The sequence below is a fragment of the Hibiscus syriacus genome, unplaced genomic scaffold (assembly GCF_006381635.1).
Source record: "Hibiscus syriacus cultivar Baekdansim isolate YM2019G1 unplaced genomic scaffold, ASM638163v2 tig00110480_pilon, whole genome shotgun sequence".
Lineage (NCBI taxonomy): Eukaryota > Viridiplantae > Streptophyta > Magnoliopsida > Malvales > Malvaceae > Hibiscus > Hibiscus syriacus.
In genome coordinates, this window is record NW_024062756.1 from 122,572 (window position 1) to 138,997 (window position 16,426).

Consider the following 16,426-nt stretch of genomic DNA (forward strand, 5'->3'; position numbering starts at 1 on the left):
TATTCCAAACTGCGCCCTCCTTTTATATTGGAAAGGAAAATTAAGGGTTTCATTACAAAATGTAGTGTGTTAATGAAATAGTAGTGTACAAAAGTGGGGGTGTTATTAGGAGTCGCAGTGTTCAATTATAAGTTCAGCAGCAGCACCCATTGTACCAACCCCTCCAATGCCGAGCAAGGCTAAAGCAAGCTCCTCTTCATCCCATTGTCTCAGTCCCTTGCTTAACCTCCTTAGCACATCTACATCCACCTCCAGGACCCAATTCGGGGTGCAACCCACCATTAGGCTCACCAATCCCGACACATAGGCATGCCACGTGGCTCCATCACAACCGAGCGATATCTTTCCGTCGAGTGCACTCGCGAGGAACTCCATGTGTGAACGGAGGATTTTAGGTCTCCGCTTCGATGCTGATGATGAAGAATCAACTCCCCAAGCAAATGCACCACAAAGCACTGTGAAATATGCGAGTGCGTATCCCCCAAGCATTGCCACGGGTCCTGAACCTTCTTCTCGGTCAGATCTGTGAACGGATATAAACCAAGAAGGCAGAGTTTCCTTTATCAATGACTGAACCAGACCATGGCCGCCAGACAACCATACTAAAGAAGCTGCTAGGGAGGCTGCAAGTTTCACCCTGTTCATTGCTGCAGCAAGAGAAACCTGCCCGTATTTCAGTCCGTTCTTGCTCGTCTTCAGCTTCTCTAATTTCTGTTTTAGCATGCCACTACATGCTATTTCTTTCACAGAATGCATCAAGAGAGAAACCACCTCTTCAGTTATGAACACGATATCTCTCATGGAACGGTAAATGCGAAGATAGAGAATCCCTGGAGCAACAGGTGAAAGCCCACCACAGAAATGCGACCCGAATCCATGGCCAAGAAGAGCTCCAACACCACCGTTGCTGGAGATTGGTGCAATGTTCAAGCCAAGCGTAGCGGTGAAACAGCTTTTAAGAAGCTGGACAGTAGCATCACTGTTATGGAGAAAAACAGTACGAGATGCAGAAAAGACAAGGAAGTCAAACCATCGCTTTGCCTTTTGGGTCCATAGGGAAGCCACAATCGGCATGCAAGGCCATGGACAGTCTGCTGCAAGGGACTCCAAAGCTGGGCCAGCCAAATTCATAAATCTTTCCGAGGCTTTGTCAATTTTATATGTAATGGTGAGACTTACAAAAGCAGCCAACGGTAGCGGAAGAGTGGCTAGAGAGCTACCACCTGTAATTACATTATGCATCGGTCATATAATCACTGTAAGGGTTTAGAGAACAAAGGAAAAAAAACTTGCTATTGCCATTGGGTAAAGAGATGGAAATGAGGAAACTAGAAATGCAGTCCGAAATGCATCTGTGTACGATAGCACGCATACTTTCACGGTAAACTTTAATGACGGAAACATTCAGAATTTAAGATGGAAAAAGCTAAAAACCTGCAGAAAGTCTAGGGACATCAACACCGGTGGCTGCTAGGATTTTCTTGATATGTTCCTCAACATTGGACAAATTTGCAGCAGGGCTTGGCCAGTCCATACCATTCATAACAACGGGTTTCCATACACATCGACTTACTTCAGCAGAGAAGTAGCTAGCGATGGTTGCCAAAGATGCAGGCAGAAAATCAGCTAAATCTTTTAGCCCTGAAACAATCCAAGTTGCCGGTTATAACAGTATCTATTTTATCAGAACTAAGCATCATATCTAGATGTCACATCAATTTCATCAGAACACGTAAATGGAGGGGTGACATTTGGCCGGTCACTGGCCTTGAACATTATGCAAAAGGACTTATTTATACTGAATAGCAATATGTATGATTCTCATCTTCCTCATTATAAATTAGATAAGAACACCAGACTAACCTGTGGCCAGTTCCCGCGGAGAAAGTCTTCCATGAGCACATGCTGTTAAAGCAGCATCAACAACGTAAGGAACAGCTTCTAGGATATCCCAGGCAGGCAAGTTAGGTTTCAGGGAGTTTTCATTTCCAGCTCCAGATGAACTACTACTTCCAGAAGTAACAGAAGTTATTGACTGGCTTCCTTTGTGAATTTTTCGGAATATCATGTTCAGAAGTCCATCCACTGTCTGGTGAACAGTAGTTCCATTAATGAGACCGGAGAGTGTTGCAGCTATACATCTTTGATGTTGCCGATACCATACTTTTAACTTTGGAAATGAGTCCAGAAATACAGGCTCTGGGGATGATGAACTTGCAACTTCTGATAGTCTCCTTTTGTTGCGATCCTTATGGGTGTTTTCAGAAGACAATAGATGGGAGTTCCGAACTAATAAAAGGTATTCAGGAGTCAGCTGGGATCCAACTGTGGGTACATCACCAACTCCGTGTTCAATAGGAGGATGATTAAACCTCCATAGCTTCAGAAGAAGAGCAAATGCATTAGAAAAAACTGCATGGGGAGAGATTTCTTCCCCTGAGGGGAGATTCCACGAGACATTGGGAACACACGACCCGAAAACTTCACATATTGGCATCAATGAACAAGCAAGCTGTGGGACCTGGTAGGACAGAAAAGAAAGCAATAAAATTTACGTATAGCTTGCATAAAGATCATCAATAAACAACTCACATTCATGAAAAAATAAATATATGAATCATACATGACATTTGTTTTACAAAACTTGTCTGTAGCTTACATAAATGGGAAATTTGCTATATCTTTGAATCCAAAGTTACCAAGGTACAGGAACTATATCAATATGGAAGATAAAGAATAATGATATATTATCGTTCATCCAAGAAAGGTCGTTAAGCAATATCACTCATTATCAGTGAATTGGATATGCTTTGGTAAGTTAGCAAATCATACCAGGCCATGAAAGGAGAAAATCTGAACACAATCGACAGATGCTATTCCACAAATTAGCACATTCAACATAGGAGCATAATCTATCAAATGGCTGTCACTCCCAGAAAAATCAGCAGGAACCGGAGGAGACATCAATCTAGTTATAAATTGAACTGTATATTCCTGTGTGGATATATGATCAAACTCGACAGTAAGTGAGGATAATAAAACCAAAAAGCCAAGGAAAAACCCGAAGGTTAAATGGGAAGAACTACTCAATGTTAGGATAATGCAGTCGCATGAAAATTACTGCTAAGGGTCACAAGAAATATGGCAACATAAAAAGGAACATCCATCTTATTACCTGTATATTCCAACCACGAATTAGAGAAGCCCCACAAAGAATTGAAGCTGCAGATATCTTCTCATCTTCTGATCCATTGACTGCAATCTCAAATATTTTCTCCAGCTCTGCTAAGCTTCCATCAAATCCATGAGCTTAAATTCAGTTGCTTTACCCTTGGTAAATTTACAAAAAAGAGCAACTGATATACCTGGCTTCAGGAAAGAAAAAGGAATAACTGAAGACCAGGCCAAATCAACAAAACGTTAAAGATATTTGAACCCTTGTATGTATCAAGATCACTCGGATCCCATAAGGTGTACCCAATGAGTTAAAATAGCCGAAATTTTGGTTTAAAGTTATTATGTGTTTTGCATGCCAGGTCTTTCCTCTTGCTTGATTCTTATATTTTGAGAATTTTATCACTCACACAAGTATATAAAAGTTCTCCCGGTGAAACAACCCTCTGTGCTATCCACAAGTCCTTCACAGAAGAAGCACATTCGACAAGCCAATTACCAATTTCACATCTATGACAAGTTTTCAAATAAATTGGTTTCAAGTTTCAGTGGCAGATATGTAGGGGCAGAGAGGAGGATAAGTCAAAACTTAAGGTTACATACTTGGGATAACATATAGCGATTATCAAATAGGGGTAAATCTCAAAACTAGGCATGAACCTTGATCCAATGTACAATATGATACCTGGACTTTTTTTATGCAATTTTATGTATGACAAATCGATCAAGTTTCGCATACCACTAACACTGGCATTGCATGTACAAACAATTATATTTACCCTACATGAATTTATTTGTTTTCCTTAAATGTATACGATTTAATCAAAATCAAAGTTTTATGAATGCAATTGGACCAAATCAAAATTCCAGTATCACATTGCACATTGGATCAAAGTTCATTTTTTATTTTTGGGATACATCCTATAAAATAATATTCATACACATAAAGCTTAAAATGCCCTCCAACCTAACACAGTCCATAACACTCTCCTCAACCTTCACATATACATCAAGGAAACTAGAAGTTGGACATTGGTAATCACTGCCTATTTTGTGTGCATGGAATTGATACCTATAAAGATGATAATTCCCTTTAACCTGAAAAGCTCTGGAAAAAAAAACTTGCCAGTACACAACAGCACAGGACATAAGCTTTGCAGTTATGAGTACTAAAAAAAGAAGGAAAAAAAGGAAGAAGAACAGTTTAAGAGATAAATATGTATACCTGGAAGCAGGGCTTGAAGCAAGAGCATTAATCATTACTGAAGTAAGCGGGGGCCCCTTCATGAATGATGACCAACCCGGCGCCTGAGCTGGAACACTATAAGGTAATTGATTAATGCGTCCATTTACATAACCTGGCCAAAAATATGCCGATGTATCTAGAAGATTTCTCGCAATACAAGCCTCAACAATCAGATGACGCATGTTTCCAGCTGCAAAAAAGATCAGAACACAAGATTAGAAAATGTTAAAAATGTGAAAACTATAGAAAACAAAATCAAAATTCATGAAGGAATTTGGTGGTATAACAAATCTGAAATCAACTTCATAAAATATCAACAAAGCGTTTTAGGTGTAAATGGTTTTCTGGTGCAACACAAACCAGAGCTAATGATAATTCTTGGCTATTTCCTTTAATGGGTGCATTACACATATGTTTATCCATCTAATGCAAATCTTTTCCTACTAAAAGAAAGGAAGAAGAAGAAGATTGTTTCTTCTCTCTTATGAGTTTAATAGAAGCCGGAATAATGCCCTAAGAATTAAGAAACCCTTCTGGAATCATTACTTCGTCATGAAGCACCGGTGCTTCTTAACTTATGATGATTCGCTTTGAAGTTACAAGTTTATACTCGGCTATGCTTTTCATTTTAGGTCATACAAGACTGCAGCCAGATGCAGATTACAACATAAGCAAGGATTTGGGAGTAACTTGAAGCAAGAAGTTGAACCACAAGCTAGTAAGGTCAGTCCCTTCATTTTAATGGCTTTTCTAAGGTTTTGGTTGGGGTCCAGTAAAAAACTAATAAGATGGTTTTGTAATAATTCAATGGAATGGACAGACCAATTGGGAAAGCTATGTTGCTCGAACTCTTCATTTTTCATGAAGAACTTGTGTCCGACACACGTATCCAACACTTGAATATGGGGATATGACCTTCAAGGATCCTCAAATACATGAAAAAACTTCGAAAAATCTAACCATGTCCGTGTTGGATACATGTGTCTAACACTAACACCCGAGTTTGAGAAACATACTGGAAAAGTAAAATAAGTCTCCAATTGAAACCATTCTATATCTTATAACATTTGCACCATTCCTAGAATTTTCTGCCCCCCATCCCTCCAAAAGATTTGAGTTCCCAATTTACCTTGGCTGAATACCATTTATGTAAGTTTTTAGTACCCAATATAAACTTCTCTGGTCAAATTCTAAAACAAAAGGAAACTGCCTATGGATTTAACCACCACCCATAAACATATGCACATGGTTTACATTTCAAAACTTGTGAAAAAGGAAAAGTGATCAGCGTTATTGATCGATAGAACAAGATATTACTTACAACAACTGATAGGCATGTCTTTGATATTGACGCACTCAAAGTATGCACTCCCAACATTGATTCCCGAGACAAACAACATTGCTCTTGCAGCAGCCTGATTTGCAGCAGAAACAACAGACTTTGGAGGAGCTAACAAGCCTTGATAATCACCAAGTACTTGTAGGCTGGAGACTAGATCATCACGGCGTTTCCTGGAAAACTTCATTTCTTTCCAGTGATTAATAGTAGTTGAGCCATATTCTTTTTCATCACATGGTGCACCCTCTTCCTCCTCAATAAGATCAGCAACCACAAGAATTATAATAGAAAGTAGCATACACAAACGGGTATCCAGCCGGGGAATTGGACCTTCAATGGGATCTCTTTCCTAACAGTTAATTAAGAATTAAAGGTAAGGTATAACAGTCAGCCTACTTGTTATAAAAGAAAAATAGACCTATAGTTCATCCAGAGTGAATGTACTACTTGTTATAAAAGAAAGAACTTGGTAAAGAAAAGCAAGAAAATTTTCCTTTTATATATTTCTAGGCATGTATGCGTAAATTTTCTATTGAATTAGCCGTATCACTATCATGAATTTTAAATACCAACACCAAATATTTCTGTTACACTTTCAAGAGTACGAAAACTTAAGTCCATTTCAGAACTGAAAAGTCACAGGAACATAAGTCTTAGTAAATTCTGAATGCTTTAAGAATACATCAGATCCTCTGTTGAACGTAGTTACCATTCAGAGAAAAAAGAACAGAAAACTTCTGAACGTTATAAGAAACTCTAACCCTTTGAACAAGCTGAAGAGATGAGATCCAAAGGCCTAAAAAGGTGTCATGCCAGCTGGTCCCATTCATTGCTTGAAGAGTTTTAATCAGACCTGCACAGTATTAAACTTAATTGTTCATGTTATTGCATATCAGTTTTGCTACAACAGGCTACCGAAAATTTTCAACTGAAAATATCATTCAACCAAACATGTCTAGCTTTACCAGTTATAATTTCAACTGCACTTGTCGTGTTAACTAGATAACCATCCATAGCATCTTCTAATACCAGATCAAGAGGGAGCCAAAGATCAGAACGACTAGCTCCATGGCATAAACCAGCTGAATAGGAAAGAGATCCAAATGCCATAACAGCATGGAACTTTTGCACCGAACTTGTTTTGCATTTTCTAGACAAGACAATACGACTATCTGATGTCAACTCTAGAAGATCCTCAGATGTTAAAACCTTTGAAGTTTTCAGTGCTGCTGAATTTGCTCCAAGAAGCGGCAAACTCTGAATGAAATTCACCCAATGAGAAGACCTGGAAAGTGGTGTGAGATTGTTACACAATTATCATACCCAAAAACTGAATATGGGTTGTTCAAGGAGGACACACAAAACAGAAACGACCCTGAAGGTAGAACTAACCTAAATTTACCCCCCCCCCAAAAAAAAGAACTTTATTGATACACATTCATAAGCAGGCATACAAACCATTCATTGTATGTATGCACTTAAAGATAAAATAATGTGCAAATGGTATCCAGTTTTTGCCGTTGTTATTAACTAGGATAAGAGAGCTTACCATTCCACTGCTCGGAAAACCAAAATGCACGGGGAAATAACTAAAAGCATTACATAAACAAGGACACATAAAAGTTGGGAAGGTAATGAAGTTAAAATGATGCATACATGTTTCGCCGTGCCAGGTAAAGAATCCTAGAAGTCACTTTATGTTGCAGAAATTGTCCAATTATCTCAATAGCCATTGTAGTATTGAAATTCTGCAACCACTCAAGATATGCAATATTTTTCTCATCATAAACATCATCACCGTCGATCTCCATTTCCTGAGGTTTAATTGCCCATCTAGACACCTTTTCCTCAGTAAGTTCCAGCAATCCCTCATCATCTAATGATGCATCTAACAACTGCCACACAATTGAAAAGATGAACTCAACCACCAGAATGGCAGGTTCTGTTGTTTGGAGACCAAAAATCTCAGAAAGATGAAGAGTAGCATCTATTGATTTCATGACCCTGTGTGAAGAGAAAGCACGGAAATTAGAAATGGAAAATTGATAATAATCAGTACAATCTACAATGGTCATGTTAATGAAAAGCATTTGAATGGTGTTAAGGGCCCAAAGCTCATCATGGACTTGATATTAATCAGAACAATCTACAATGGTCATTTTAATCAAAATTCAATATATTACGGTCTAAATATTTTTGAGAAGGTCAAAGTCGATGCGATAGTAAGAGGTATTCATGGTTGCAGTATTTTCTGTAATGCCATAGTTTAAACATGTCATATGAGTATGAAATGGAAATAGTGTTTTTATAAATTTAAAACACGATCCCTTAAATTTACCAGGAAAACCATGAAATGCTATTAAGCTGTGTAGATTAGCAAAGCTAACTAGCAATTGTAGCCTATAGAATTCTTAGGAGTCGGTTATAATGCTAACAAATCTCCAGGTATTACAACTGAAGCACAATGATCATGTTGAAGACAGAATCTGGTTATTATAAAGCATATGAAACAACACTAGTTAATTTTGATACAGATATACTGACATGAAATAATATGCTATAACAAAATCTGAAGAGCTCATACTCATATGTGAAGATCATTTTTGTGATATAATGCTCAAAGCCGCAACGGTGCAACCTAGACAATATTTTTCCTTCTCTTTGTCCCACATTTTGCTAGCTGATATTTTTACATATGTGTTAAGTTTTTTGTCCTTTTGCGAATATGTATGTGTGTGTCAAATAACGCACACAAAAAGAATCAAAGAACTCACTTTTCATAATCCGGTCCACTAGTTTGACACTTTAGTGCAAATGCATGTCTTTTAAGAATTTCCAAGTAAAGCCTATACGCAGCTGGATGGGAACGCCGATTGGGCAATACTCTGTAGAAAGAAAGATACCAAGAAAGTGAGGGAATTAGATATGTAGGAAATGGTAGCATCTATACCACAAGTTGAAACTCAGTTTACATCCCCTATCCTAAATATTAGGAAAGAAGTTGAAGATAAGTAGAAGAAAGAAAAAAAATTCAGATATTTAAACCTCCAGTTCCTGACAACATCAGAAACACAAATACTCCACTCAAACAAAGCTTCAATACAATTTATTTTTCTTTTTTTGAAGAACAATAACATTTTAATTAATCGGGCACTATCATGGCAAGCAACCAATGGTTGGGAAAAAAGAATGATAAGAAAAGACATAAATGTCCTAAAATTATTGAAGTAAAGCCTAAAATCAGCTCAATTAAACTATTTGACTTTTCTTTCATCACTTCAGTAGATTAAATGTGACTTTAAGACCAATGCTTTCTTATCCAGTTGTCCTCCCTCATTTCTGTCCAATCTCTCATTACCATGAATAACAGATAAGGAAGCTACATAATCATAAATAAACAAAAAACTAAAAATATATATATATTATTATCAAATATCAATATCATCTTCAGATTGAAGTACAAAATGGATGGAGATTTGCATTTAATGAAATAGAAAAAGGATAAATCATTCAGCTTCTCAAAGGAAATAGGAAACTATTTTTCCAAATCTCTCTAAATCTCCAAAAAAAATGAAAGTGAAAAACACTAGAAAAAAGGGAGGGAAACATGTGATGTGAGGAACTTGAAATGAATCTGATTTAACTTCATCAAATCTATTCATCACCAATGAAAATATATCACAACTTCAACAAAAACCACAAAAGAAGAAACATCCAAGCTAGTAGATTAAAAAAGACCACCTTTGTGAAAGCAGAGCAATAACAAGTAAAGGAGGAACGATCTTCATCATCAAAGCTTTATCCAAAAACTTCCACAGAATTGGGATATTATTATCCCAACAAATGTAGTTAACCAACACGTGGGCCAAATCAGTTGAAGGCAAAGCAACTCCAGAGGAGCTCAAACTGGAAGACACTTGTAAAGCCCAAAATAAAGGATCGATACCCTTCTCTTTCGCCACCTTTGTCTGTTCTAAGACCTCTTCCCAAAGCCTGCTGCTTTGCAAGCTCAACTCCATTGGTCTAAAGCTCCACAGCAAGCAGCCACCTTTGTTTCCTTTCTCGTTTTGCAATGAAAAGTAACAAAAAGAAATCACAGTTTTGAGGAAAATAATGGTGAGAGTTTGCAGGTGAGTCTTCAAACAGAGACCCTTCTTTTTGTTTATGATTTTTTAAAGTTATTTTTGTAGTCTTTTTTTGGGGTCTTTTTCATATATAAAAAAAAGTTGGATTTTGGGCAATAAATTTGACGTAAATTGAGAAAAGTAAACGATGGAAGAAGAAGGAGAAGAAAGGCAGTGGTTGTTAGTTTAGATAAAGGACATTCCTTTAATCCAAAACTTCAATTTTATACATAAAACATTACTAATAATTTATTTTTTGTGTATAAGAATTGATTATAATTATATAATGTTATTAATTATAATTCGATTTAGATCATGTCACATACTACTTTTTAAAATCGATTATTTATTGTTTAATCAAATAATAAATATTTTTTTAATAAAAAGTTGATAATATGATATAATTTGAGTAAAAGAATAATATTGCCAGGCTAAACTCACGATATAATGCACTCAAAATAAATAATTCATGAAATAACGTTCTCCCAATATTATTTACTGAAATAGGACGAAATCAACAGTGGCCGTAGGTCGCCATGCACTCCCAGCGACCTCCTAGGTCGCCATGCACGCCCGGCGACCAAGGAGGTCGCCATGCACTCGCAGCGACATCCCCTGCTGCATGCTCGCCTGCTCGCGACCTTGCCGGGACTCCATGGCGACCTACACATGCACGATCTCCCCATTCTTCCCATGCATGAACCGATCCTTGGTCGTCCCGAGTGCCCCATGCATGAATCGATCCTTGGTCATCCTTGGTCGCCTCGAGTGCCCCATGCATAAAACATTACTAATAATTTATTTTGTGTGTATAAGAATTGATTATAATTATATAATGTTATTAATTATAATTCGATTTAGATCATGTCACATACTATTTTTTAAAATCGATTATTTATTGTTTAATCAAATAATAAATATTTTTTAATAAAAAGTTGATAATATGATATAATTTGAGTAAAAGAATAATATTGCCATAATCTAATCATTTTATGTAATATTTTTTTTTACGTGTCAAACCAATTATATCACCTGATTAATTAATTTTTTATTGATTATAAAAATTTAAGAAAAAGTTTAAATATTTAAAATTAACGAGTGGATCAATCTCTTAATTTTATAATATTGAATTTTATAATCTTATCTCAACCTTATAAATTGAGGGAACGAAATAAGAGAGTTTGATTGGGATTGTTTATCACCGATATTTGATTTATTGATATAAAAAATTATTATAAAAATAATTTTATTAGTCTGTTTTTTATTAACAATGTTAAAATTTAAATCATTAATTTTTATTTAAAATTATAATGATTTATTTTTTATTATCAATTCAGGGTGCTTATAAGTAGTAGTATTTGTTCTAAAGATTTTTAACCATTTGTAGGCTTGTAAACGAATCGAATGTTCAGCGAACCGTTCGTGAACCGTTCGGCAGGAAGTTCGTTTATTTATTAAATGAACGAACATTAACAATATTTTGTGTTCGTTTAATTAAATGAACGAACCCAATCTCTCTAGACACATTTAAAATATTAAAGCCCAATAAATTTTAATCAAATACTTATAAATATTTTAAAATTTAATTAATTTTAAATACAAATAAAAAACTCAAAACAATTAAATATAAGATAATCATAAAATTTTTAGGAAATAAAAAATATATATTTTCATTTATATTCATTTATTGTGTTCGTTTACATTCGTTTATGTTCATTTACATTTGTTTGTTCATATTCGTTCATTTGTGTTCGTTTATCATTTAAATGAACGAACACGAACAAGTTACATTCCTTAACGAACGAACACGAACAAGAAATTTTTTGTTCGTTTATGTTTATGTTTGTTCATTTGTTCGGTTAAAGTTAAACGAACAAACATGAACATGAATATACTCTCGTTCGTGTTCATTTGTTTCATTTACAGGCCTAACCATTTGACAATGAATGCTCAAATACCCTATGTAGTCTCTTATTCTCGAACCTGAAACATTTAAAAATAAAAAACTATTCGATTAATCATTGAGATAATTTGATTCGTACAATGATTTATTTTAGGGTAAAGTATAGTAATGGTCACTAAACATTTCCGAAGCTTGCATTTAGGTCCCCCAACTTTTAAAACTTGCAATACAGTCCCCCAACATTTATTCCGTTTGCAATATGATCCCCAACTTAAACCACCGTTAGAAATTAGGTTAAATTATATAAAAGGTTATTGAACTTTTCAGACACTTGAATTTAGGTCCCCCAACTTTTAAAACTTGCAAAGCAGTCCTCAATTTCATTCTAAACCCCAATTTCCAAAATAATTCAATTTCATTCTAAACCCTAAATTCCAAAATAATTCAATTAAATTCAATTATGTCAAATTTATTATTATTTAATTTCATCTTATTTCATGTGATACGTATTTTTTATATAAATATAACAGTATAATTCTTATCTGTTGAAGAAATTTTTTAATTAAAAAAAGTAGTTAGGATATAGAAGAGGTTGAAAATAATTCGAATTTTAAATTTATAAAATGTTATTTTGACGTATAAATAAAAGTGTAAACTACTAGGTTGACAACTTAACTATCTAGCCCTTTTTACTTTTGTCATCGATCTTTTAAATTTATCAATCATACAACATAATTATTTAACTGTTTCAACTAAGCCACTAGTCGTTACCAATTGATACAAATGATGAAGTGGCAGTTAAAAGGAATTAACATTATTATACATTCAGTCTTTATTATTTATATAATCAATTTGGTCCTAAATTAAATAGAATTTAATAAATTAATCATTTAATTAGGATCTGACATGTGTTAGCACATGATCATGACATGTGTCATTGGTGACACATGTCACCACGTAATTATTTATATATGCTATCAATTTGGTCCTAAATTAAATAAAATTTAATAAAATAATCATTTAACCAGGATCTGACATGTGTTAACACATGATCATGATATATGTTATTGGTGACACATGTCACCACCTAATTAGAAGAAAATTATGTTACAAAGAAGTAAAATTTGGGTCTTGGGCAAACTCAAACCTGAGTTACGCAAATGAAAGATACAGGGTGGAGCCACTAAGCTAACACCATCGTTTGTGTTAAAAGATATACAATAATACATATACTAATAGTATGACCAATGCCAGAAAAAAAAGAATATAATGGAAAATGGAAATAATGAGATTTGAACTTCGGCAAAAAAATTGAAAGCAATAAATGATGGGAAAATATTATATTTTTTTACAATAAAAAATATTATATTTGATAAATTGTTTGATAGATTTAATATATTTTTTAAATATTAGTTGATACAATATTTTAAAAGAATAAATTTAAGATTTATATATTTTTAAACTAAATTTAATAATTATATTTTTCGTATTTATAATTCATGATTATATATATAATCTTAAGTTGAGTATTTCTAATATAATTAATAATTTTAATTTCTTATTAAAAATAAAATATTCAAAAAATATAAATGATTCATACATTAATATATGAATATATTTTTTATTTATACATCTAAATATAAATATACATTTATATAAATATATTTTTATTCGTATATTGAAATATTTTGATTAAAATATAAACATATTTTAAATACTAGTTTATACAAGAAAAATAAAATATATCAAAAATATAAATGATTCATACATTTAAATATAAATTGAATCATTTATATTTTCTATACATCTATATTTAATAAGAAAATAAAATTATTGGGGGACTGTTTTGCAAGTTTTAAAAGTTGGGGACCTAAATTCAAGTACCTGAAAAGTTCAATGACCGTTTATATAATTTACCCTAATTTTCTAACAGTGATTTAAGTTGGGGGACCATATTGCAAACGGAATAAATGTTGGGGGACTGTATTGCAAGTTTTAAAAGTTGGGGGACCTAAATGCAAGCTTCAGAAATGTTCAGTGACCATTACTATACTTTACCCTTTATTTTATTAAATCAATCTATTACTGATAAAATTAAATATTTCTTTATTAGGAAATTTTAAATTAAAAAATAATGGAAACTCCACAATCCTAAATGACCCACCACTCACCAAACCAATAGGAACTCCCATAAAACTCTTTACTAATACTACGTTTTGATACAAATGTACTTTAAATCCTCAAAATCAATCCCACCTTTATAAAGTAATCCCCAAAATCAATCCCACCTTTATAAAGTAAATGTATGTATGCATACTTCAACCTTACACCAGCATGTTGTCATTTTCAATTCAGAGAATTTGGTAATTAATTGAATTAAAAATGGTACTTATAAAAAAAATATTATATATATATATATATATATAGTAGTTAGGGTAGGTGAAGATGATAACAGAGGGGGTGAGAAATGGCCCCCCAATTCCTAAAGTGATAATCATGACATGGGCATATACCAACTGCAGGAAAAGGAAGTGGAAGGTGGAAAAGGAAAACCCTTTTTTAAAATTTCATTTTATTTTATTATAATAATATTTATATTGTGTTTATGTTGTATGTTTTGATAGGTGGTAGGTAAAAGCTCAAGTAGGATTGGCTTTATCTGTTATAGCTTATTAGTTAGGGGAAAATGATTGGTTAGGGCCACACATCATTCTCCCAAGCCTCAACAAATATGGTTCAACTCCCTCCACTACCATCACCCTATACCTTGAATTCGACCCGAACCTCATCCGACTCATCCATTTGAGACCACACATCATTATCTTAAGCCTCAACAAACATGGTTCAACTCCCTCCCCATCACTCCACCACTATCCTAAAACTCGAATTAACTCGATTTAAATTGACTTGACCGGAGCATCTTCCGAATCATCCTATTGACAGATCAAAATAAAATATTTAGCAGGAAAAAAATAAACAAGAAATGACACAGCTTGGCGGTTCCAGATCCATAAAAGAAAATTCCTCCACTTTGATCTGGTTTGGTTTGTCAGCATGGTATCATATGATTCCCTAGAGATGGGATGTAGTAATTGTTTATATGAAGAAATCTGACTTTGCCATGTTTCTACATGCAATTTCCCAGAAAATTTATTATATACAATATAATGAATGCATGTTTAATGCCAGAAATAATCTGCCAGGTGCCCACAGATCATCTGTTAAACCACCAGTATGAGAACCAATTAATAGTTAGATGAGTGCAAATGCAAGAGAGTCTAAAGTTGGGCGAAATGGTCCATCCACTCAGCAGCATCAGATCAGATCAAATGAAGCAGTGCTGCTAAAAGTGGTATGAATACATACCAGAGCACTCCATCTACTTTAGGCGATGAAGAAAGGGCCACATTCCTTGTTGACAACTTTGATATTTGAAAAGAAGGTGCCTACCCACATCGGCACTACCAAAGAACCAAGGCGGCAAAGCAAAGCAACCATAATTAGAAACAGTTAGTTCATGATGATGAAATCCAATAGGATTAAAAAAAAAAAAAAAGTAAATCGCTTCTCTTTGTTCATTAGCTGTCAAAGCTCCAACCTGCATACACTTTCTTTTTCTTTTTCGGGTAGTCACAAAATTCTCGACTAAGTTCGAAGTCGGATTAAACCCTATTATGTGAAATGAACTTTCAATACTATTTTTTTTCATTGACAATATTCAAACTCGAAATTTTACTTAACCTAACATACATTGATAACCTCAATACACTTGTTGCATACATTTCCAACACTCCAAGATTCCATTCTTTTTACTCAATCTAAAGAAAAAACAAAACTCAAAGCAAATTAAATGCAATGAGTTACTTGATCAGTTGGAATTTGCCATTCTTTTCGTATTTTAGCGGCCTATGGCGTTTCATAAAAATCATTTCTTCTATTTTAGTATTTACCAACAAGACTAGGTCGTTAGGTTGACAAACTCTTATATTAAACCCTAAAATCAAGACCCTACACGTCTTTCATTCTTTACATACCTTCGATTCTTGAAATGTTTAGGGATGGTTAAAATATCCAAATCTAATGACTTTCGATTTCATAAGATCATTTTGTTTAAATTCGGGTTTAAGAGGAACTTTGTAAAGGAGAGTCATAGTCAGGACGGAATCAGATTTAGTATAAAAAATCTCCAACCCATCTAAACTCAAGATAATTACTATAATACCTTATATATATATATATATATATATATATATATATATTTTTAAGAATGATTATTATAATATCCCTCTTTATATATTTTTTTCAGTTAGATAAAAGTAAAATGTTCTTATTAGGTTGATGAATTTTTAATCTAAAATTTGAGACGAGTTTGGAGCAGGCAGAACATCACCAAGCACCGAAACGGCTCGGAATTGTGTGAAAACATTCCGTTTTTGGGTCAAGGTCGGGACGGCAAAAAATAACGTCTGTGTCATCCCTAACTACATTGTGAGTATTTTCCTTCAAAATCAAAGTTGAGCCTTGCACAGCACTATAAAAGGGAGAATAGATAAATAAACCGTTTAAATCAATGATTGAATTTGAACCCTTAAGCTTCCACGCTTATATATATATATATTGTTAACTCATCTAGTATGTAG

The 16,426-nt window shown here is 34.1% G+C and overlaps 2 protein-coding genes across 5 annotated transcripts in view; one reads left to right on the top strand and one right to left on the bottom strand.

Annotated features, from left to right (window-relative positions):
• LOC120128438 (mediator of RNA polymerase II transcription subunit 33A-like) overlaps positions 1-16,426 on the bottom strand; it is a 21,036-nt gene continuing 4,610 nt past the window's right edge. Inside the window, exons 1-12 of one of the 4 annotated variants that reach the window (XM_039146111.1) lie at positions 9,501-9,951; positions 8,534-8,644; positions 7,416-7,763; positions 6,725-7,044; positions 6,521-6,612; positions 5,742-6,108; positions 4,400-4,610; positions 3,176-3,290; positions 2,833-2,994; positions 1,864-2,521; positions 1,435-1,641; positions 1-1,229 (exon numbers count right to left, since the gene is read on the bottom strand). In XM_039146111.1, coding sequence (XP_039002042.1) covers positions 106-1,229; positions 1,435-1,641; positions 1,864-2,521; positions 2,833-2,994; positions 3,176-3,290; positions 4,400-4,610; positions 5,742-6,108; positions 6,521-6,612; positions 6,725-7,044; positions 7,416-7,763; positions 8,534-8,644; positions 9,501-9,778 — 3,993 coding nt within the window. In that variant the 5' untranslated portion in view covers positions 9,779-9,951 and the 3' untranslated portion in view covers positions 1-105. Of the gene's footprint in view, positions 1,230-1,434; positions 1,642-1,863; positions 2,522-2,832; positions 2,995-3,175; positions 3,291-4,399; positions 4,611-5,741; positions 6,109-6,520; positions 6,613-6,724; positions 7,045-7,415; positions 7,764-8,533; positions 8,722-9,500; positions 9,952-16,426 lie in introns of those variants that run through there. The other 3 variants (XM_039146112.1, XM_039146114.1, XM_039146113.1) reach the window with 3 other exon arrangements.
• LOC120128441 (endo-1,3;1,4-beta-D-glucanase-like) overlaps positions 6,181-16,426 on the top strand; it is a 26,536-nt gene continuing 16,290 nt past the window's right edge. The window contains exon 1 of the mRNA XM_039146117.1: positions 6,181-6,228. The gene's annotated coding sequence lies outside the window, so the exon portion shown is untranslated. The remainder of the gene's footprint in view (positions 6,229-16,426) is intronic.